Source organism: Aptenodytes patagonicus, chromosome 25 (assembly GCF_965638725.1).
Source record: "Aptenodytes patagonicus chromosome 25, bAptPat1.pri.cur, whole genome shotgun sequence".
NCBI lineage: Eukaryota > Metazoa > Chordata > Aves > Sphenisciformes > Spheniscidae > Aptenodytes > Aptenodytes patagonicus.
Window position 1 is genome coordinate 2,674,503 of NC_134973.1, and position 23,969 is coordinate 2,698,471.

At 45.3% G+C, this 23,969-nt stretch overlaps 1 protein-coding gene across 1 annotated transcript in view; it reads left to right on the forward strand.

Annotated features, from left to right (window-relative positions):
• Positions 1-23,969, forward strand: part of LOC143170643 (fibrillin-2-like) — a 110,972-nt gene that overhangs the window by 5,693 nt on the left and 81,310 nt on the right. The window contains exons 2-5 of the mRNA XM_076359091.1: positions 11,681-11,763; positions 13,982-14,080; positions 18,754-18,849; positions 20,933-21,028. Coding sequence (XP_076215206.1) covers positions 11,681-11,763; positions 13,982-14,080; positions 18,754-18,849; positions 20,933-21,028 — 374 coding nt within the window. The remainder of the gene's footprint in view (positions 1-11,680; positions 11,764-13,981; positions 14,081-18,753; positions 18,850-20,932; positions 21,029-23,969) is intronic.

The following is a 23,969-nucleotide window of genomic DNA, read 5'->3' on the forward strand; positions in this document are numbered from 1 at the left end:
CTGTAGTTTAGGCAAGCAGACTGATCCTACTGATTGTGTGGGTTGTGAAAAAGACCCTGTAACTATGGTGATTTAAATACTTCAAAAAGCAAATTTGTGGGGTACCTCACTAACTACACCAACTGAAACTACACGCGCGTGTAGCCAAAGAGTAACAACAGGGCTCCAGTACTTATTAAAAATTGCTCTCTGAAATGGACTGTGCTGCTTGTGGTTGCCCACATGTCATTGCGGTTGGACTAGGTGATCGTCGTAGGTCCCTTCCAACCGAAATATTCTATTCCATCCTGTTCTAAATACTCGTTTCCTTACAAGACGGTGAACTACATGTTCATGGAGGCATAGAGGACTCTCTGTCTTCAAGGAGGAGTGCTTTGGGGCACTTAGAAATGATGAGGAAGAACATGGCAGGGAAGAGCGTGGTCAAACTCTAGCAAAGCTTTCTTGCCTTCTCCCACCACATTCCTGCCCTGGGCAGGATGTGGGTCTCCGTGCTCCAAGGCTTGCTAAAGCTGAGTTTAGAGTGAGCGTACATCAATTCTGTAAAGGTGCAGCTGGAGCTTCTGTCACTGTGATCCGGTCACCTCTTGAGCACATCTCGGCTGCTTCCAGGTCCACATACTCCACACGTGTAAACCTTGATATTTATTCATAAAGCCAGAGTTGAAATACTACAAACAACAGAAGGAAAAAAATTAAGGCAGTAGCTGGAAACTTCTGACTTAAGACTCTTGTTCCTAAGTTTTCCTTGTGTCTTGATTTATATTGTGCAATGGTTGATCTTGGACTTCTGGCCTAGGCTGGTTTCTCTTGTTATTGGCAGGAAACATGAAGGCAAGTATTGGCATGGCAAAGGATTATCTGGCGTAGAAGTTAATAGGTTATATGGGTTTTGTTTGGAAGTTTTAAGAACTGGATTTGAAGTTTTGATTTATTTCAGAATTTAAGGGAAAAAAAAGATGGAAGAGTTGGTATTGCTGCTTTCCAACTGAAAGTGTTAAGCAGTTCCTGGAAATCAGTTGCGTTTTTAGTCTTTTTCAAAGGAAAGTCTTCTCTATGGTTCCTTGCTGATATATAGGTTTTAAACTTAAATGTGCATGAATAAGGGAAGATTTTCCCTACCATCACTCATACAAAATGTGTGAAGATCTGAATAAAGGGGAAAAATAGTATTATTGACAAAGAAAAGGTGTATAACAAAAGATTTTATAGAACCCCTTTGCTAAAAAAAAAAAAAAATTGTAAACATTATTGGGCTTGAACTTGGCATTAACTTAAGTAAATGGAATCCAAAACCTCTACAGTCTTTGTAAGACTTTCCTTGCATTTTGCTTATTCCTTTTATGAAACTGAATAATAATCATGCATCTTTTAAAAATTATTTCCATCTCTTCTTTTTTTTTTTACCCCATAATTTTCAGCTGAAATTCAGGTGTCTACCCTGGGGTCAGCTTTGCATGGCTCGCGTCACCTAAACTTGGGCAGTGCTTTGTTGTAAGCTAGTCACCTTGGTGGCAGCCAGGCGACCTTCTCAGCTTGGCTTTCTCTGTGTGTGTGTGTGTTTGGAGTCCAGGTGTGCAAGGGGTCCTGGGAGACCCCTGCCTGAGTGCAGGGAGGATTTCTGAGCCGGGGCTGCAGTTTTGTACTGGGGATCCAGAGGTCCCTGATGGGACTTCCCTTCATTGTAGTCTTCTCTTGCTCCATCACCTTACTGATGACCTTACTGCTAGCTGCATCTCAGCAGGAGAAGGAAAGGGGGCTGAGATAGAGAGATCTGTAATCTTTCAAGACCGCATCTCTGTATTTGAGATGGCCTGTCCCCAAGGCACCCAAAGCTGCCGTCTGCTCTGAATTATGGTAGGAAATTCAGCCCTGGGCACGGAGACAGGAGAAGTACCGTCAGACATTAAAAAGGCCCATTTAATGCTGTTTCAATTTCAATCCAAAGACAATTTAATATGTATTAGGAGTAGAAATGTAATAACCATCTGGAAAAAATAAGTTAATTTCTCCCCATTTTCTAATAACATAAAAAAGAAAACAGCAAACACCTGAGTAACTTTGTTTGAAACTACATAATTGCTCGGTTAAAAGGCACATATTTTGATATCGTACGTTTTGCTGGTTAATTAAAGAAAGTGCTAAATTAGGTGTCAAGGCTATCTTTAGTTTCAGATCATCCATTCTCTAGGAAAAAATAACTCAAACATAAAAACAGAAATTAAAATAACTACTTAAATTAAGGCTTCCTTTCTGTTCACTAAAATAACCAGGAAAAAGTAGTCTCTGTTCACTTCAATCAATCTTTCTTGTCTAGAGTCCCTCCTTGGTTCTGGGAGGAGGAGCGGTCGGCGATGCACTCTTCCACCTCTCCCCAGACCTCCCCGTTTCCTTAAGGAGAGCCGCGGTGCAGGATCAACACCTGAATTCAGGTGCTTGAAAGGTCCGGCTTGCTTTGAGCATCTTATCTCAGGGTCTTCTGAGTCCCACCTACTCAGTCTGGGCTCAAGCGGAGACCAGGCCAGCACAGATGAGAGAGATGTTCAGTGATGCTACGAGGGTTTGCTCGGGAGGGAGCTGTGCACCAGTTCATACCACCTTTATCCCTGGGGATGGACGTGGGGGTGCTCCAGCGGCCAGGGGAAGTAAAGGGTCTCCAGCAGGAATGTGAGAGACACCGTAAGTCTGGGGCTTTGGTGAGATTAGAGAAAAAGGTTTCTGTTGTCACAGATGTATTACTGAGTCGAGTCTCACCAGTATTGCCGAGAGTCTTAGGAAAGCGATCTATAGCTCAGCTCAGCAAACAAACTTCAGGATGTGCTGAATTCTGAATACTTTTGTGCTTGCAGTATTACCCAGCAAAATAGCTGTTAGCAGTTTTAAGGTGTGTGACTTCTACCGGTGGCAACAGAAAGTTAGCATCTCTGCACCTTTAAAACCGAACTCTTAGAACCAAAAATAATTGAAATCACCGGGACTTGAACTCCTTCCTAAAAGCTAAACAGATGCTGGGCTGCTTTGCAGAACAAGAGGATGATGTTTCAGGTGGGAGGAATTAAGCACCTCCTTTGCAGGACCGAGTCAATATCCTTACATTAGAGAGGGGGTTGCCTGGATAGGAACGGCTGGCTGCTCCAGTGGTATTGCTCTGCTTTCCCGTTTGCAAATGACTTATCAAACTGTATTTGCTGCATGAACACACATAGGCCTGGGGAAGTATGCAGTCAACGTAGACTCATGAAACTGATAAATCACTGAAATAAATACTGGCAGTATGTTTGAGGGATCTGGTAAGTCAAGAACTAGGAGGACACAAATATGCTCCCCTTTAGGCCGGGGATCCAAAAGTCAGCATTGTTTCAAATCTGTTCTCACGCCATGACGCTCTCCCCACTCTCCTCTGGGTGGGGAGATGCAAGACCAAAAACCACTGTCACATTTGGCAGTAATTACTGTCCCCCTGGTGATCTCCACTGAGGCCAAGGGTGACTGATGCCTGCAATGGTTTTCCCCAGTTATTGTGAGAGATGATCCCTGGGGCCCAGCAAAGAATCGGGCTAAGATCAAAACCAAAATGAATCTTGAATTACAGGAAAAATTTCCAGCTCTGGTGGAGAGGTAGGATCATCGTCCCTGGAAAAGCCACATGCTTAAGTCATGTAAGACTAGAGCATGTAGTGGTGGTATTGATACAAATTCATCTTATTTGACTGTTTGCACAGGCATTAATATCATTATAAGAGAATAGGCTGCAGGGGGTAAATAATCTAAAAAGAAACTTCTGTGTCCCATCCCTAAAAATAGCTCTTCTGTGGATACCAGACAGCCCTCCTTTTTGCAGTATCAAATCAGAAATCCTCACCAGCCTGGAGTTAGCTGGATTGTCACCGAGTTGGTGAATTTACAGCAAAGGGTAACTCTGAACGGTTTGGGGAAATCTAGAGCAGTATTTGGGCTGATGGCCATTCCTAAAGCTGAACAAGCAGAAGTGCAGTGAGAATTGGCCAAATCTGTTGCTGGATGATTTGATTTCCCCATAAATGTTTCTAAGCTGAAACTTGAAGACAGAAAAAAACCTGAAAATAAGGGACAGGGAAGGTAGCAACTATAAGCGTGCCAAGGGGTTTCCATTCATCCCCTGTAAGTTGTCAGAATTGCTGCACCCCAAACTGGATGTGCGTGCAGAGCAGAAGAGAGATTTTTCATGTCTCTCAAGATACCCAGAGAATACAAAGAGAGAAGAACAGGAGAAAAATTGAGACTGGGCAAGCTTAATAGAATCCCAAAATGAGGAGATTGTGCTCAAGCAGAAGAGGGGGAAATAGCTCCCCTGGACCTGCTGGCGATGCTTCTCCTAATCTAGCCCAGGATGTGGTCTACTTGTGGATTTCTCCTGTGATGAATGTGTCCCACCTATTTTGAGGACGAGTGGCACGGATGAAGTCTCTTATCTCTTGATCATTAGGTTTGTGGCTGGATAGTTAAGCTGCGGTGCTTCTCATCCTGAAATCACCAGGTGTTGATCCCGTGTGTTGGTGGGAAAGTTGCTGCTCACCCTTTCATAAAACACTGGCCTCCAGCCCTACTACTAGTCTGCACAGTTGTACTTTGGCAGGGCAGGAGGGTGTTTTTTACTGAGTGTTTTGTTTGAAACACTTAGGGAAAAAGGAATTTGTGCTTGGTCACTTGCCTGACTTACATCTGGGACCTGGTAAAAGTACAAGCCATACTTTTATTAACAGAGTCTTAGTTTACAAAAAAACGAAGCAGTATGAATTTCTGAGAGCACCTACTCTGTAACCTCGACTTGTTCTCATCATCCTAAAGAAAGCAGAGATGACCTGCAAGAGATGTAAAGTGTTGGTACCTCTGCCCTTACAAGGAGGCTCAAACCAGTCCAGGGAACCATCGCTCAGTGCAGCAGATCCTGGCTGGACCCTCTTAGCTCAGACTCCTTTTCCCATTGAACAGGGAATGTCTTGGAAAGTCGTGCTCAGGAGACAGTCACAGCACTGAGGACCTGCTTTCACCCTGCAGGAAGAAGCTTTAGGTTGTATCAAGGAGGGAAATAAAGAATGACTGTGATAAATAAGGAAAAGGGTCTCCATGCTCAGGCAGCAGATACCCAGCTCAAACTTTTCCAGGCAGACACAAAAAAAGCGATGAGCTGGGAGAAGTGTTTGCTGGACCACTGAGTATGCACCAAAGCAGACTAGTTGCAGGGTCACAGCTCAGGGAACCTCAATCCCTGGACAAAGGTCTCCACTTGGTGAGAAGAGCAGGAAATTGGCCCAAAATAGTGAACTATAGTGAATTCTTCCTGAATTAATATGTTGAATCCCCCTGGATGAGGCCAGCGAGAAGGAGAATGTGTGAGCAGCCAGGGAGCAATCCCTGTGCAGACCAGAGCATCTCCGAGAATTACCCCAGCCCTGGCAAGCCACCCATTTTCATTCACTTCTGTCTTCCTCTAATTTAATGGAATGGAAATACCACTTCTGAAGGCCAGTGACAACTGAGGTGCACTGATTACTCGCGACAGGGGAGACAAATCCTGGGCTGCTGTTCCTGCTGTCTGGAAAGCACACGCTATACGCAGCCAAGGGTTCATTAGCTGGTGGGTCTTGCTGGATGGCAGAAGTGCTCCTTGCAGGACACTGCAGTTATTACACAAATCAGCCCTTTAGTGACTGCACAGAGCTTTCTGAAGAAGTTTCGGAGGGTTCATTCTAGCTGGGTATTCTTTCTCCCACGGCTGGAGGAGCGGACAAAGACCTGCGTGCGTGCGCGTGTATTGAGGACGTAGCTGTGGGTGAGCAGGAAGCTCAGGGTGACTTGACTTAGTTTTTTGGCTAGCATCTGAGTCTGCAGAGCATTCTCAGCCTGGACTTCACACGCTGTGCTGTCTGCCCTCTCCTACCTTTAACAATGAGTACAATTCTGCTGGGGTCACACTAGGCATCTGACAATAATTGGCAGGACCGAGTCCTTTTCGGCTGCTTGCTCAGCTAGTAGGCAACAATTCAGTGCTCTAGGCTGTCTTTCCCAGGCCGCTAACGGGAACAGGCTGGTGCAGCACCAGCCAGATGCCGCTTGTGTTCTGTCCCCACAGGCGGGCTGGCACCTCGAGCCTGTGGGCAGTCTTGCAGTATGGACTCTCTCCCAGTCCTTGCTCATGCCTCCGACTCCGTTGTGGATTTGGGAGAAAGGCTTCTCTCGCTAACAGCCATGCATTTTCACATCACACGGCCACAGCTCTGCTCTGCTCCAGTGGTTTTTTCTTGGCATCTCCCAGTTCTCAGATGGAGCCACCGCCAGCAGGCAGCATTTGGTGCCATCAATTGAAATTCATGCTTACTTTGTCCCTGCTTAGCTCTCTAATCCTATTGTTTATTTAAAGTGGACAAAGAAGACGCTATGGCCAGCACTGCTTTTCCCTCTGTCCTTTCTTAGCATCACTCTTTTGGCCATATTCACTCTCATTAAAACAGTTCTCTTTAGCAGCTGAGCTCTTTCAGCCTCTTCCTAGGCTGCACAGAAGGTGATAAGGGAAGATCTGCCTCATATTGACGGGTCTATTTTTGCATCAGCTGAACCGTGGGGGTGGACCAGCAGTGCAGTCCTTTGCCAGAAAGCATTGCTAGAAAGGACTGGCGCAAATATGTCAGCTCTCATCTCCCTGGCTCTAACGCCCAAAGGAAAAGTCGCGCAGGCATTAGCACCATCTCAGCAGTACAACGGTGTGTCTCCAGGACGGCATCACGTCTGGATAAGACCCCCTTGCTACTGCTGGCTAGCAAGGAGGCAAAGCTGAGAGTGAGTAGGGTAAAAAAAAACCTCTTGATTTTTAATGTAGGACTGATTGTCATGAAGTTTCTTGACAGTTCTGAAATGTCTGTGGATTTTGATTATCAGTAATAATCAGAATGTTGTGGGCAAGTTTATTGAATTTAAATGATTTTTCCTCTAACTTTGACCTTCCCATTCTTAGGAGCTCTTCACCACAAACCGTGATTGCAGTTTTCTGTTTAACAACTAAATGACACGCCTTTTATCCACACCTTCTTGCTGATGAGAACATGGGTTTCCAGCTTGTATTTCCCAGCATCAAGATAACTGCTATTAATTTTAAAAAGCAATTTTGTCACAACTTTGCTAAAGATGTTATTTTTTTCTTAAAAAACAGCATTCTCCTTATTGAGTTATTGCTTTGGAATCTAATTTCATTCTCCCTCTAGGTCATTTCTGTGACACCATTAATTTCAACCCATTCAAAATGGATTCTCCCCATGTTTTGTTTTGAAACTCTGCTAATTTTTAGCATATGCTTATAAAGGTTCGGTTTTGGAGGAACAATTGTGATCTTGTAGTTTAGCCTACTGTGTAACAGGGTGCCCAGGACCTCTCTCCCAGGATCCCTGCACAGAGCTGGATGAAATCCTTGGCTGTCTTTTAGAAAGAGGTGGCACTTGCCACCATAGTTAAAAATACCCACTTTGTTATCAGTTTCATTGAACTTCCACTTTCTTCTGTCTTAGTCTATGGGATTGATGCCAGATACCTCTTCCTTCACTGATTTTGACAAAAAAACCCTCTTAGTCTTTTGCCTGATAAAATGACTATATAATATTCTTTAATCTTCAACAAGGCTTGAAGTAGCCTGAGGCCAGGGTGTGGAAATCATTAGGGTACTAAGGTTAACGGCTGCCTTCCTTGCATAGCTGTTCACATCCATGTGTTGGAAAGGGGGGACCAGCAAACAGATTCAGGTGGAACTCAAAGTGCAATATTTGGTGCCTGGCCATGAGTTGTCTGGGCTGCCGACATACTGCATGGAGAGTCCTATACCAAAAAAAGATCATCCATCCATCCATCCTGCATGCTGGGAACCTGAGGGCTGGAACTTAGGTTTTACAGGACCTCCATCTGCTCAGAGTGAACTTATCTTCCCAGTTAACGCCAACCACAGACATATGTCTACTTCTAACTGGAGATTTACACTTGAATATCAGTGGCAGTACTAGCTAGCTTTGTGTTTTATCCAACCTAATGCAACCAGGAGCTGCAACCCAAGATGTTCCCCCATCTGCAGGGAGCCTTAATCCATACCAGCAGAAACAGCTCTGCATTCAAGGTCTCCTTTTAACTTCTGAGCACAAGAGAAGCAACAGATGCCCAGGCTTTTGGAAAACGTGGGCGCTTTTGAAATCGAACTACGGATTTACTCTCCACCTCCAACCATAGCACCAAATTGTTTTAGCAGAGCCCTTGACTCTGTTTGCAGGGCTGGTGAAGGAGGCTCTACATAGCACTGGGCAAATGCAGCGCATACAGAAAAACAGTTGCCACAGCTTCTACGCGGGTCATTGTGTGCTCTGGGAAAATTACAACTGGGAAGCAGAGCAGCGCCCTTCATTGCACAAAAAGTCATTCAACATGGCCTGTGCTGCTCAGGGATCTTCTAGTCACCGTGAAGAGTAGAAGCTAAGATTGCTTTTACATGGGAACATCATCGTTCAGTAGAAGGTTCCTTAGAGTTTGCTCTCAGTCCAGCTCCGTGTTTTTGTCATTAATGCAAACTGCCCAGTTCCTTTTTTCATGGGAAAGCATTCTATTTCTTCCACTTTGGAAAGGTACACCTGCAGCCTGTCTGCTGCATGTCTGCTGCGTGTCTGCTGCGTGTCTGCTGCACATCTGTATATGTCTGCACGTGTGCAGCACTTCTGCTGTGTCCCTGTTTTGTGTCTGCTCTGCCTCTGCTGCGTGTTTGCTGGATGTGCTCTGCATGTCTTCAGTGCGACTGCTGTACATGCACTGTGTTTCTGTTACATCTGCTGCGCATCCTCTGTATACCTGCGGCTCATCTGCTGTGTGTCTGCTTCATGTTTGCTGTGTGTTTTCTGCACGCGTGTTGTATGTACGCTTCATCTTTGCTGCATGTCTTCTGTGTATCTCCTGTGCATCTACTGCAATCACGCTGAAGGTGGAAAACTCCTGTATTGAGTCTTGGGTAACCCATTCAGGGTGTTCTCTGAACACTAGCCTCTCCCAGCCAGAAAAGGAATCTGCTGCCCTAAAGCGCTACGAGGTCTCGCCAAAATCCAGACTGGAATCTGGTAGATGGGCCTTACAGACTGCTGCTGAGACTGGCTGTTGTGCCCAGGGTGCGCAGCCGTCCCAGCACCCTCCGCCTTCCCACTCCTGGCTCGCTGCAGGAACTTGAGAATGGCAACAAGAGGAAGAAAATCTTCAAAAAATCCCCACCACTCAGGTAAAATCTGCAGGCAGAAACAAAGGCAAATTCAGGAAAACAGACTAATGGCACTCCTGCTATAACAGAGACCTCAGGTTCTGAGGAAGGACGAGCAGGACAAGTTCTGCAGTAAGCACTTCATGACATGGGAGGGAAGTAGAAACATCCATGGTTAAAGCAGTTTCTCCACAGCCACAGGCAATGGTTGGGATGCTGTTTTAAAGGAATGAAGGGAAGCTGAGACAGTACCTGCCTTATGCATGTTCCTTGCTGGTGGCAGAATAACAGGGAAATAAGAGACTGTTCCCTGGAAAACAAAATTAATTTGCTGATCTAGCTGAAGATCAGGGATGAATCAACAGATTTTCAGAATAAAAAAAACCCCAAACAAATCAACCAATACTTTTGGAGTTTTTAAAAATCAGATATTGTTGTTGCTCCAGTCTGCCAAATCCATACGTTTGCTCCCATGCACCATGTAGCTAGAGCTATTTCTACCGGTAGCTGTGATACGCTGATAGTTGTGGGGGTGTATTTCACAATGAAATAATTACAGAGAACATAGAATTACAGAATCACAGAATGGTTGAGGTTGGAAGGGACCTCTGGAAGTCATCTGGTCCAACCACCTTGCTCAAGCAGGGCCACCTAGAGCTGGTTGCCCAGGACCATGTCCAGACAGCTTTTGAATATCTCCAAGGATGGAGAATCTACAGGCTCTCTGGGCAACCTGTTGTTCCAGAACTCAGTCACCCTCACAGTGAAAAAGTGTTTCCTGATGTTCAGGTGGAACCTCCTGTGTTTCAGAAACATCCCAAACTGCGTAGCAGAAAATGCCAAATCTGATTCATTCACGTAATCCCGTCCTGTCTGTGCAATGATGATGACAGTTACTATCACCAGCTCCAGGCAATCTGCTGAAGAGGTTGATGTAAAACTTAATTAGTGAAAATTAGAATGAGGATATAGAAACTTTGGACAATAGATCCTGACAAACTAGTCTGATATTTTCCTTCTTTTATCAAAGAGAAAATGAAAGGGTGATGTAACAACCTACGTAGGTCTACTGGGTGAAGAGACTTTGTTAACAAATGGTTCTTCAATCCAGCAAGCAAAGATTGCATCAGTTGCATGATGTGTACAGGGGACCCTCCCTCTGAACATCCAGCTCAGCACCGGCAGTCGGGGTGCCAGGAGGAGCTGTGCTTCAGTGCTGATCACTTCCGAAGCAGCTCGAACCCCTTCATATGCTGCTAATATCTCTTTTTCAGTTGGAGTATAGCGGGCCTCGGATCCAATGGCTGAAAGTAGAAGATAGATAGACTCGGGCCCCAAAATAAAGCATAGAGTTTTAACAGTGGGGATTATTACTCACTAGAAAGTGTGTACACACTCCAAAGTGTGTGCTCTTTCGCTGGTGATTTTAGTTCAAATTCTCATGCTTTTCTAAAAGATGTGATCCCTCAGCAAACCTCCAAGAAGAGGTTGGAGGGTTGCTGGCCAGGGTCCAGGCAAGGTCTAAACTCTCCGTCTACGCTTACCTCTCTACTGCCTTCCCCCATCTGTCTGATCCTGTGTTAGAGCCCCAGCATGACCGCAAGGGGCTGCGTTCTCATGACTCCACACTTGACAATGTCACAAGAGCATGAACATTACATAGGTGTATGGTTTTCATGTTTTTTGGGGGGGATTTTTTCTTGGGAAGTCTGTTAGTTCACGTACGGATGTGTAGCATGGCACAACACGGTGTAAATGCCATGCTGAAGTATGTGCTCAGGCTGGGTCTGGTATATACCGCTGTCTTTGCTATGTGACGTTGTTCGTTGGACAACCATCCAACAAACAGATGAAGACAAAGAAAACCATGGGTAGCCTGTCTGATGGACAAGTTGGAGCAGGAAAGAGCACGACTTTGTCCACCTTATGCATAAACAGCACTGCTAAGCTACGTTCACAAGGGACAGATGTCCTCCTCCTGTTCAGATTATCAAGACATTCACTTGCCTGTGGTCTCTAGGGTTGTCTGGTATCTAGGTCTCTCTCTCCTCACATGGAAATGCAGGTCTCCAACTGGCTGTGTCTAACCTTGTGGGTATGGCCCCATGCCCTGGCTTCGTGTCAGGGTAGACCTGGCTGTGCCTCAGTTCCTCACTCCTCCGTATGGTCCTAAGAGGGTCACTGTAAGATCAGAGCCCCAAAGCATTCTGCGCAGGGAGGTCAGAAGTCAGTTATTAAAATAACGTATGGTGGCTCATTTTGGTGGGAATTAAACGTGGCTTGTTCAAACTCACAGTGAGGGAATGGAGTTTGGCAGAGAACTGTCACGCAAGAGGTTATTCAACTGCTCTCCTACAGTGCTGATACATGCTGAATTTATCCAATGGCACTGCATGGAAACAGAGGGAAAAAATTGTTTTTAATTTTCAGACCCAATGTCTGTGGCTCGAGGTTCCACTCCTACTGCTGCCCCGGCTGGAAAACGCTGCCCGGAGGGAACCAGTGCATTGTCCGTGAGTATCCATTTTCCTGTTAAGGGCACCAAGGGAACTGACTGCCATGTGGGAAAGAATGCATATCTCACACTTCAGCAGATGACAGGACATTTCATAATCCACTGGGACGGCAGCAGCGATTGCTGGGAGTTCTCATCTCTGCTAGTCTTGATTAAAGCAGGGTGGTTGCAATTGGTCCCATTCAGTGCATGGCCTTTTATCGTCTGCCAAGTTGCCACCGTGTTCCTTGTTGCTTGACCGTTTGTGTGCCTGCTTTAGAAGTCTAGCCTCAAAGGAAAGCTATTGGTGACTCCTGAGAAAGTTATTTTAGAGCTGCTTGTTTAGATGAAATAATTTAGTTAGTTGCTAGAACAACAGCTAGATGCTGACGTTGCAAACATGATGTCATGAGACAGTGTCTACAAGCAGGAATTTGCATCTTTCTTGGAGTGGCCATCCAAAGCGGGATGCTGATTTAGATAAATCACACCCCTGTTTTGGCAGGTAGCTCTCCTATTTGGAGTAGAGCATTGTCAAGTGCTGATATACACCTATAAAATCCATTAAGGGGCTGATGTTTTGCATTTCTGTAGGTTAAAGGCATAAGCTGTAGGGAGATGTAGGAGCCTGCCCTTTGGACGACACTCCCATGGGAAGTGAAAGTCAGCTCAGGAGTAAATAAATGAGATTCTCATTGGAGACGATAGGGGTAATTGTACCTGCATGTGGTCATGCTTCGTACTGAAACACAGTAAATACGTGGTGTACTGGAGATATTAACCATAACCCGGACATACAAAATAGCAGACAGCACTATGGGATGCTTGTATCTCCCAGTATTTTAGCTTTCTGCATAAATCTTCTGCATTAGAGCACACTTGGAATTGTACGTGAATGCCCTTTTCCAAAACTTCCTGAAAATAATTGACAGTGGGAGGTTTCAAGTTGAGGAAAACAATAGGCTCCTCTAGGGGATCTCCCACATAATACAGGTCACATATTTCAGAAGTAATTCCACCTTCAGAGTCTAAAACTCAGCCATCTTAGAGAGAAACGCCTCGTGTTTCCTAATATAGAGCTGTCTGGGACCTCAGATGTACAAAACTGAGCCCAGAGCTGCAAATATTCTCCTCTCAAAGGAGATGGTGTCTATTGTATTATGAGCGATGGGGCCAGTTGATGTGTCCTTGCGCACAAGGAGTAACCAACACCAGAGTACAGCATTTTACTCACTAAGAAGGGCAATAAAGAGGTGTGATGACTCAAGAGTTAAATGCATCCGACTTCACCCCGGGTGATGGTAAGACGTGGAGTTCTGTGCCCTCTCCTTTCCCCGCGAGAAGAGACAGGCAAACTCACAGTCCCGTGGACAGTGGATGCCCCACCAAGGATGTAAGGCTTGAGTTTAATGCTGGCTGCAGCGAAGGGTTAAGGAACTCACAGCCAAATAGCGGCTCAGTGGCATGCGGGGTTAGCGACATTCGGGGTTGTCTGCTGACTTTTCTCATAACTGTAAAACATGCCATCTGGGCTGGAGGTCCTCAGGGGACTGTGTGTTGTAATTGTATTTATAAAACACACAGAGATGAGATACTTTCATGGGGCTCTAATAAAATCTGTGCTTACACAGGTGGAACAATACTGCCAGCTACGCTCTTAGCTCCCATGGCACAGGAAGGGGAAGAGATTAGCAGGGGTCCCAGGCAAGAAAGGATGGGGATTGATATGAAGGCATCCTGCTGATGCATCTCTGGCTGACTCATGCTCAGCCCCTCATTCAACAGGAGATGCATCTCCTATCTCAGTAACAGCCAGTTTCCCCAATGCCAGACCACGGACTGCAAAATGCTTCATGGAAACACAAAAATTTTAAGGAAAACAACAACCTGGCTCAGCGCGAACGTCACTTGTCGCTGCTGAGAAACGTTTTTAGCAGGCAAAAGTAGTGAAATGTGCCTTCCCCATCCTCTGCTGCTGAAAAAGCAATGTGGTAGCAGGCCCAGCCACAGTCTGTGATAAAAGGAAGATGTCTCCAGCAACTCCCTGTGTACAAGTGGGGCCTTCCCACTGTTGCACTGCCCACGCCAGGGTCCTCAAGAGGTGCCCCAGCTTCCTCCCCAGGTTATTATTCTTAAAAGAGATGAATTCACACCCTTTCGACAGCCAAAAACACATCTGCGAGCAAGTTCACAGGCTAGCACATTGTGCTAATCATTGTGTCCTCCTCTTCCTCCAGCAATTTGCAGGAATTCTTGTGGTGATGGATTTTGTTCACGGCCAAACATGTGTACGTGCTCCAATGGACAACTTTCTCCCAACTGTGGCTCAGGTGGAGGTAAGAGAACATTGCTGGTAATTCTCCTTCCTCCGGAGTAGTTATGTGCTCTCTTAAAAATTTCCCAGTCACAATGAAAGAAAATCTCTGAAATATTTTGTGTTTTGGCAGCCAGGTTCTAATCTGAATTGGGCAGTAGTCATGAAATCTTTCATTTCTTGTGGCGCTTTTACTAAGGGTCCTCACTGCCCCTGGTACCTGGAGAAAAAGTGGCAACCTGCTTGCAATTTCTGCTACTTTGGTATGAGAAATCCTACAGGATGCAGCTCAGAAACCACATCTCACAGCAGCAAATAGCGACACTGCTGCCAAAGAGTCCATCCACCCCTGGCTGTTCTTTGAAGTGGAATTAAATCTGTCACTGCTTTTGTTAACCAAATAAATATTTTTTTCCAATGGAAAAATTACTAAGTTTTTCTTAGGCTGTGATTTGGATGTCAGGGAGAATTGCCCAGCGTTTTTAGCAAACTGCAGTGACACGATGAAGTTGCGCACTGGCAGAGCTGGGAATGCAGAAACGGCATTGCCACTTTTTCTGCTTTGTTCTCCCATCTCAGACCTTCAGGACAAAAATCTGAGAAGCTCTGGGAGGGGGACTGGGTGGCTGAGGTTTCTGAAAAACAGACTATGGAGGACTCAGCAGCGTGACAGTCACATATCCAGAAAGCAATTCCCATATCCCTCTGGTAATCCCCGCAGGACGTATTCAAGACCAGATCCTGCTGGCAACCCCTCTGTTACCCTGCAGCACATGGCTCTGCACAGAAAACACTCCTTTTGCTTGAGTCTAAATCCTGATAGCTAATGATCTTGTGTACTTTCTGGAAGGGAATTATTGCTCCTCTGTGCCCCCTTTTCCACTGGGTTGTATTGCTGGAAAGGACCTGGGAGTTATGATAGACACCAGGCTGGATGAGTCAATAGTCACGTAACAGAGGTCGATGGCCACAGGTTGCCGCTTGGGATGTACAAGCTTGGGATCGTCAGGCATGAAGAAAATTTTCTTACACTGGAGAGTGGTGCGGTGCTGGGACAGGTAACCAGAGGTGTGGGGGATCGCCCTCCTTGGGGGGTTTGAAGACTTAGCTAGACAAAGTCATAGCCAGCCTGATCTGTGGGGAGGCTGGATGGAGACGTCCAGCAAGCCCTTCTACCCACGCTCGTGTAAGCCAGCACAGAGACCCACCTGAGTCAGCGCAGGCTACGCACGAGCCAACAGGTCTGCCCGAAAGGGCTTTGGTTGTTTCTAAAGCGAGAGCGGTGTGTGAATGGGGGCTGGCCTGCACTCCAGATCTCCAGACGCGGGCAATGGTACTGGGTGACCGTTTGCACCTGACTATATGAGCAGTCCACCCATACGTCACGACACTACTCAAACACACCAGCCAAAAAAAAAGTCCTGCCTGCAAAGAAACAGAGCTGTGGCACGGTATTGTTTTAAGAAGGCTGATTTTGCTCTGCCCTATGTAAAATGCAGAAATTAATGGGATTTTATAGAGTCTTTTAAGGTCTCAGATGGCCATTGCTAGAGACAACCCAGACACTTATTTTCCATTATTGTCCATCTGCAGGCAAGCTATTGTTAATAAAGTGACCTGCAGGCATCTGATTGAAGGCCAGAGAACTAGCCCCCCCAAACCTCAAAACCACATTCAGGGTGTGACTCAAAGAAGGAAATTCCCAGAATCTGATTCCAAAGTGCCACGTTGCGCTACAGCCCTGCAGATGTCCCCAGCCAGTGCTCAGCACCAGAGCCGATGTGTGCACTGCTCCGCAGACCTTCCCCGTGCTTTGCTGCGAGGAAGGTGCTGGAGACACAAAAGTTTCTGGAGCGAGGGTCCATATGTTAGCAATCACGGAGGAATGCAAGGAATGCTGTAAGCAGTATATACATTTGGGCACAGACCTGGCATTCCCCTGAGCCTGGGGTGGATTTCAGCATGCACTCGAGGGGGGTAGGTTCCTCTGCAGGGGCTTCATCAAATCTGGCATTCATTGTGGGGATGTTTGCATCTGCATTTATCATGAACGCTTCAGGGAGGTAAAGCAGACAAATTGTGCATTCCAGAGGCAATAAAAGCCATTCTGCCTCTCTCTGTCATAACAAAAAGCTTGGTTTCCTACTTTGGGGAGTAAAGATATTTTAGGAGTAATTTGCAAGTGACTGTTTAGATAGTAGTAGTCAGTAAGCAGACAGAAAACCTGTCTGCAAACTCCACTACTGATGGCTGGCAGAACAGCTGCAGCCACTGATCCTTTAAAATAAATCGTAGAACTAATCCAATCCAATCCAATCATGGGAAAAGTTAAGTAGGGTGAGCTGTCATTCTCTTTTTCCTAGAACTTTGGTCTCTGCTACCCTGGAAAATCCTGACAAAGCGTAACAGGCCTTTAAATTCTTGGTTGAAAGATGTTCTTCTGCACTCCAAATCTGCAGGGGGTTCTAACAGTGCCAGCCTTGGAGATAAGTCAGATGGTGATGGGACCTCAGGGCTTTTGGGATCATGGCAGAAGTAAGAAATGGGACCGGCTCTGTGCAGGTCCAGGAATAGTCCTTGCCAATTAGTTGGAAAGCTTCTGGATGAGCATCAGGGTTCTTCTTATGTCCAGACCCTGAGCTCCCAAAATTTCTCAGCTTCACTAAACCTTCCCCCTTGCTGAATGCATTGAATGTGAGGCTCAGGATGCTGCGTAGGGAAGAGGTCTGACAGATGGACAGCTCTGACAGACAGACGCTTCCTAGCTACCTCTGTCTCTGGGCAGCCCTCCCGGATTTGCTGTATGTAATTGCTTTCCCAGGGCTGATTAATTGTAGCGAGGGGTGTAGGGTAAGCATGTGCTGGAAACAGTGCCTTTTCCCAGAGAGACTGGTCTCATGTCTGACAATCTGGGCAATGCTTTGAAGCCTCGAGCTTAGTTTCCTTAATGATTAAGCTTTCATCTGAATTTGGCCTGATCTCTGGCCATAGAGCAATAGGAAGAATAGTAGACATCATGACTAATTCAAACCACACTAGCAATGCATGGATTAAATGTACAGCACATGTGCCGAGCATTCTGAATGCAGAGCTCTGAGACTTCCCATTCCACTCCTCCTTCCTTTCAGGCTTCCTATGAACAAGGCGTCAACCATATAATTATCCCTATTGGACACTTCTGAGTCCTACTACCTTTTGGACAGACATTTCACTTGCACTGGCCCCAACTCTTCCCTGCTTGGAACTGATGTTGCATGCACGGAGAAGACACAAGCCACAGCTGAGCATCCACTCACATATGCACTCTCCAGCCCCACCTTCTTCAAGCTGCCAAGTCACGGCCCCTCCTATCCCTGGCAGACATGAATTGTGGTGTACATGCTGAAAAACAGTTTTCACGTAACTTGCTATAACCTCAGGCACTTGCAATTTGAGTTGTCACATCTTACAAAGGAAGAATGCATTGTTCCAGGCGTTTCACTAAAGAATGAAAGCTGTTTGACCTGTATTTGTAACTCAATGTTTAGCAGTAAACCTCCCCTTTTGGGCTCTTCTACTTTAATACCACATTCCTTAAACATTGAATAGTAATGAAACAGTTAAAGCCAATACTGGCTTTGTGTCTACATCAGTATAAAACTTCCCGACTCTTATTTATTGCTATTGTTTTCCTACAGAGCATTAGTCTCATTCAGCGTGTCATAATCTAGTGTGAAAGCTGAACTCTAACAGAGGAAGAATAGATGATACGTGCTTTTCTTTTCAGATTTCTTAAAAAAACCCTCTTGTATTAAATGAATCTCACCAATAAGGCCACACAGTAATTGTAAAAGGAAGAGAAATATCTTAAAAGTTGATGGTTTTCCTCCACCAAAGAAATTCTATCCCCCCAAACATCTCATAGGTCTTTTAATACGAAGGCATTTTAAAGATTAGAGAGCCCAGAATGCGAAAAGCGTGTTTTTAAAATGGAGCAATAATCTAAAAGAATAACAAAAAGGGTGTGAAAATATTTGAAAAGTGTAGTATCCTAAAAGAAAGAATCGTTTAGAATGACAGAGTTATCAAAGAAAGGGAGATAGCAGGAAATATGCCCTTACTCGCAGTCACACGCGCTATGGCAGGACGTCCTGTAGAAAGGACAAAAGCTGCAGATGTTTAATCGGGGTAGATTCCTTAACGAGGTACAATGACGAGTGCCTTTGGTCTCTGTGGGATGAGGTCTATTTAGATTGCTCTAAAAACTAGTTGCCATAAGAGAACAATGATACTTTGCCCTGTATGAGGTGGACTTGGAAGAATTACATCCCGTAAATCGCTCCTAGTTTCACACCGCCCATCGTGTTCATGGCTTTCCCCTATGAACAGTTCAATACTACCAGGTACAGGAACAATAAATGTGTCTTACGTCTAGGGAATAAAGAACAGACGATGGTATTTACTTTTGTAAGCAACTCTGGGGTAATTATACCTCGGTAAAAGTGCAAGCCTTTAACCACACCATGGGCTCATATCCTACCATGGGAAGTCGGCAGTCTCTCCATTTAACTTCAAGGAACCGGACACTGAACATCACCCTTAGATTCCGCACTGAGACAAGAAAGTTTCGAACGTCCATTACGTGTGAGGTGTTCACCTCCTGCCACAGACAGTTTGTTGCATCGCCGTGTCATATTTCCCTGCTCTTCTCCACAGTCCAAACCTGCAACGTGAGGTGCATGAATGGTGGGAGCTGCAACGAGGAGTCCTGCCTCTGCCAGAAAGGCTATACCGGAACATACTGTGGGCAGCGTAAGTACCTGCAACACCTGCTGTCTACACGGTGAGCTGAAGGGCAAGGCTCGATTCATGCCGCCTCATGACTAGAGAGGTCACCTTGCGCACACTGATGCGCTCTTTGATGTCATCAGTATATTCTCCTCTCCATTGGAATCTCAGTCCACTCTCCTTAGGGGGTATAAATATATATCTATCTCTCTCTATATATATATATATATAGATATAGTAGCTATAATTTCACTGTAAATTTATATAAAATATATATATAAATATATATGTATGAGAGAGATCATTTCTCTGTAAATAGTTTTAGATAAACAGCATATTCTCTGGGAATGGGCTTCATTTTAGCTCAAATGAAGCCTTCTTTCAATTAGAAGAAGAAAAACAAAAAAACCCCAAACAAACCAACATTTTTCGATTATAAATTATGCCTGGTTACATCTGGGGGGGGTTTTCAATTTTTAGTTCTGTTTATTTGACAACACTGACTTTCTATAGGGAAACCTCAATATAGTCATTGAAAGAAATTTTACAATGTTTTATGACTTGATTTTCTATTTTGTCTAAGCACCTGTACCTTTCATAGGGAGAAATTTAATTTTTCCCCCTAGTTTCCCATGAAAGATGTTTGGCAATTTTAAATCATTGCTCGTGAACCTTGTAGAACTGAGAACCAAACAACTTAGGTGCCATCTTTAATAAGTGTCTAGTAAGCAAGAATGCACAATAGTTTTGAAAGAATCTCTGATCAAATGGAACTTTCCAGGCAAATTTCAAATCCTTGTATCAATATGAGAATCACTGAAGTTCTCGGCAAAGTCTATGAGAATTTTTTTAAAGATGGGCAAAACACCGTATTTCCCCTAAACTTATCCTCAGCTATGACTGATTCATTTTTGCTGAAACTTTCCAAAAAGTTCAACTAAAGGCAGACACACCATATGGAAAATTTCATTCTGAACAGCTAAAGCTTGGGAAAATGATAAGTAACAGCAAACTGGGGCCTATAATGGAACGCACTAGGCAACCTTAATTATGTGCTGCTACCGTCTCCACCTATAATATCCTCAGTAGAGTTTTCATAATGGTTCGGCTATTGGCAAGACATCACTGACAGGGTGGGGAACAATGGAGAGTCCCACTGGCAGCGTCCCAGCAGAGCAGATTTTGGCTTCCTCGGCTCTAAGATGGGTGTAGCCTTTGAAGGCTGTGAAATGCAGCGGTACCTGGCCTCTCCGCAGCTCGGAGCCTGGCACTGGACCAGTGAGGGCCACACTGAGGTATCATACAAGATTGCTGTGGACCTCACCTTTCATGAGATTATATTCTTCTCATCTTCAATGCGCCGGTGTTGTTGGGCAACTGAGTAGCTCAAAGAGTGAAGCTCTGTATAGGAACTTTAGGAAGTGTCACAGCAGTACTCCTCTCACTAGTCATGACAGCTGCTGAGATTTTAATAGGTCAATGGCCTCTGTCACAACTAGCAATTGCTCGTGTCATGTGCAGAAGTGTCCCTACATCCTGTTCAATTAGCTTAGCCTCAGCCCAGGACCTAATCAGCAACCTACTCCTTTGACTTCAGTCCTAGACTATTGACTGCAGGTTTTCAGCTAAGGGTAGCAGGTCTAATTTTAAGTCAATGAATACTTGTGCGTGCTGATCAGACTGGTTCTTCTTTGCTTTGGGTACGTGGGATTAAATGGCAAACAAGTCCCCTCTCCTCACGTTTCACTGTTGTCATACGTTAAACGTTTGCCTTTATGCAGTTTCTCATTTGTATCAGTTCATCTTGACCTTGACATTTAAATCCCAATGCTGTCTTGAATGAACTGAGATGCCAGAGTGCAGGAAATCCTCTCAAGTGAAATAAGAGTTTATGGCCTTTTTATAAATGGCTTCATTCATAAACAGGAAGTAATTTTCTGGGAAAAAATATCAGACTTTTCTCTGTATGTTTACTGCGTGGAGAAGACTCCTGACGGGTGAACAACACGAAGCAGGTGATATTCCAAGTCCTGCCAGCACCGCATGTCTCACGCTGTGGTTTCACTAAGAGCAGAAATCACTGATTTCTCTTTCTATTTCAAAACAGCTGTCTGTGAAAACGGCTGTCAGAATGGAGGTCGATGCATTGGACCGAACCGTTGTGCTTGCGTCTATGGATTCACCGGTCCCCAGTGTGAGAGAGGTAAGGAACACGTTTTCATGATATTATCACTGACAGAACATAGGGTCAGGAGTTGTGTATTTAAGCGTGTGTATTAAAGATACTCAATTTCATGCAAATTTCTGCTCGATTCCCCTGCCTGATGATGCAGCCTGTAACGACAACCTCATGCCCAAAGCACTCTCTGACATCCTTGGCTATTACATGTGCAGGATGCAAAGTGCCTACTGACTGCACGGCTGTTCGATGTCTCTGGATCCTCCTCACTCCACATGTGGCCCCTTGTAGCTGTTTGGTAAACATCAATAAACCCCTGTGCTGAGTACAAAAAGGGTGGTTTTCTCTTGGGCATTTCCCCGTTTCTTGTCTTGATAACCTGGGAGCGGCTTCGAAACGCCAGGAAGCCCCTTACCACAGCATCCTCATGAAGGGAAAGTGACACCATCAGTCCCTTCCTAAAAACTAAGAGCGAAGGGAAAAGAAACGTAAGCCAAAATTTTCAAACGTGCCAGTGTGGTGGGTTGACCCCAGCCAGCAGCCAAACACCCATCCTACATCTCGCTCACTCCCCTCTCCTTTGGCATGGGTAGAAGATAGATAGAAGGAAGGCAAAAAGACTCACGGATCAAGATAATGTCAGTTTAATAAGGAAAGCAAAAGCTGTGTGTGGTAGCAAATAAGGAATTGATTCACTACTTCCCATCGGCGGGCAGGCGTCCAGCCAATTCCTGGGAAACAGGACCTCAGCACCTGTAATGGTGGCTTGGAAAGACAAACACCGTAATCATCTTATATCCCCCCTTCCTCCTTCTTTCCCTGAGGTTTTATTGCTGAACATGACGTCATATGGCGTGGAATAACCCTTTGGTCAGTCTGGGTCACTTGTCCCAGCTGTGTACCCTCCCAGCCTCTTGCCCAGCCCCAGACTACCGGACCGGGGCTGGAGAGCAAGCCTTGACGCTGTGCAAGCACTGTTCAGCAACAGCCGAAACACTGGGGTGTTACCCACACTGTTTTAGTTACAAAACCAAAACACAGCACCACGATGAGGAAAGTTGACTCCATCCCAGTCAGACCCAATACAGCCAGCTAATTTTGGTGCCCACCTTGAGTTACCCCGAGCTGGACTTGCAGGACTCTCGGCGTTCACTGATCCTGCTCAGCACCGCAAGTACGACTCGCTGCAGCTCTTGCAGAGGAGTGATGTCTAAGGAGTTAGGGACCACACGCAGTTAGGGACCACGTGCAAAATGCTGGTTTAAGGACTTGGCCAGCTCGCACAGGAACTCCGTCAGACACGGGTAGACGGCAGTTCACCGGGCGAGCGCTCAGCTCCCCTATCAGTAAGACCACTTATGCAGTCTCCTGCCTCTCTCACTATATAGAATCAAATTCCTGCAGCAACTCAGTTTATTGCCTGAATTTGACCTGTCCTGTACGCTTCAGGAGACAGTTACTTTTGGGTGAAGGAGGTCAATACCATGTACCATCAAAAATTAAAACTAATGATGTCACCAACGCTAACAGCCAATAATTTTCAAATGAACTTGGACCTGAAACCCCAAAAGTCATTATTCCAACCTTTGCAAAATTATTTTTATGGTTTAGTACTATATTTACTTGAAAAACCTTGAAAATTATGGCCAGACATAAGGTTTTCCATGAAAGAACCTTATTTTAGTCAAAATGTTTCAAAGGGAAACATAAGCCAACTGGTTTATTGTAAACCTCACGCGGTTCGATGCCAGCTGCTCATCCAGTATGAATCGAAACAGCTCCACTAAGAACCACAGTTTTCACCAGCTAAGAGTATGGCTCTTAGTGACATGTGGCTTTGCTGTATTTCATCCAGGCAGCGCGTGCTGAGTGCCTACATCAGATTTACATTTGGGCAGTGTGGGTATGACTGAGGTTTTGGCTGAGACACAAAATTTCTCCCTTTCCTGTTGGCTTAGATGGACATCTCACAACACTGCTCTGATATGATTTTTGGCAAGGGTCAGAGTGGCACAAAGCAGAAATGAAACTGAAACACCAAGCCAACGTGCAAACTCCCAGGATTAAGATCAAAGCACCCTGGAAAGATTCTGCTTTTCTAGCCTCTCATTTTCCTGAGATTGGGCTAATTCTGTTTAACTCCATGTCCAAGGGTTGGACTGTTCTTGCCTTTCATGTTTTTTTCCAAGTTGGGGATTCTTGGCAACGTGATTTAGAGGGTGAGATAGGAATAACAGTTGGTTTCCGGTAGCCCAGGCATCAGTCAGCCCTGCTTGAACAGCGGCCAGCAGAAATACGCAGAACTGAACGTAGTTGTGCAGTGTTCCTTGGGTTGCAAAAGTATCTACTGAACCTAATGGTGCAGGTGCCCCATAAAAGGCCTCTGCTGTGGTTTGAGCCTCACATTTATTGGCTGCAGAGAAGGGAAAGCTCTTTAAAAGCCTCCACACACATTTGCTGAAGTAACCTTTCATTGTTCCAGCCTCCTTCTTTGTACTCTCCTGCAACCACAGATATCGGTCGAGCACTGCAGTTATATATTCTTTAAGCCCTCTGCCTGCCTTTTTCTAACACACACACATGCACATGCAGATATCCATTGCTTTAGTTATGGAAAGGTATTACGATAACAACCTTTCTCTTTTGAAGGCTCTACCTTGCAAGATTCCTTCCCCTAAAACCCTAAACCCGTGCTCCAGAACTGTGTCTGTAGAGCTGCTTTCTTTTTTTCTAGCTCACGGGGATCTGAAGTATTGAGATTCATAAATCGATACGGACATTGGCTGTGTTTGAAAAGAAAGCTGGAAATTTCTTAAAGAAACTTCTGGATGCAGCAATGCCAGGAGGGACTGAAAAATCCAACCGTCCTGACTCTGTGCGTGGTAGTGGAGGGGGTAGGAGAGAGAGTGGAAGAGGCAGGGAAAGAAGGGGTCTGAGCAGGGGCAGACTTTGGAGACATCTTGTA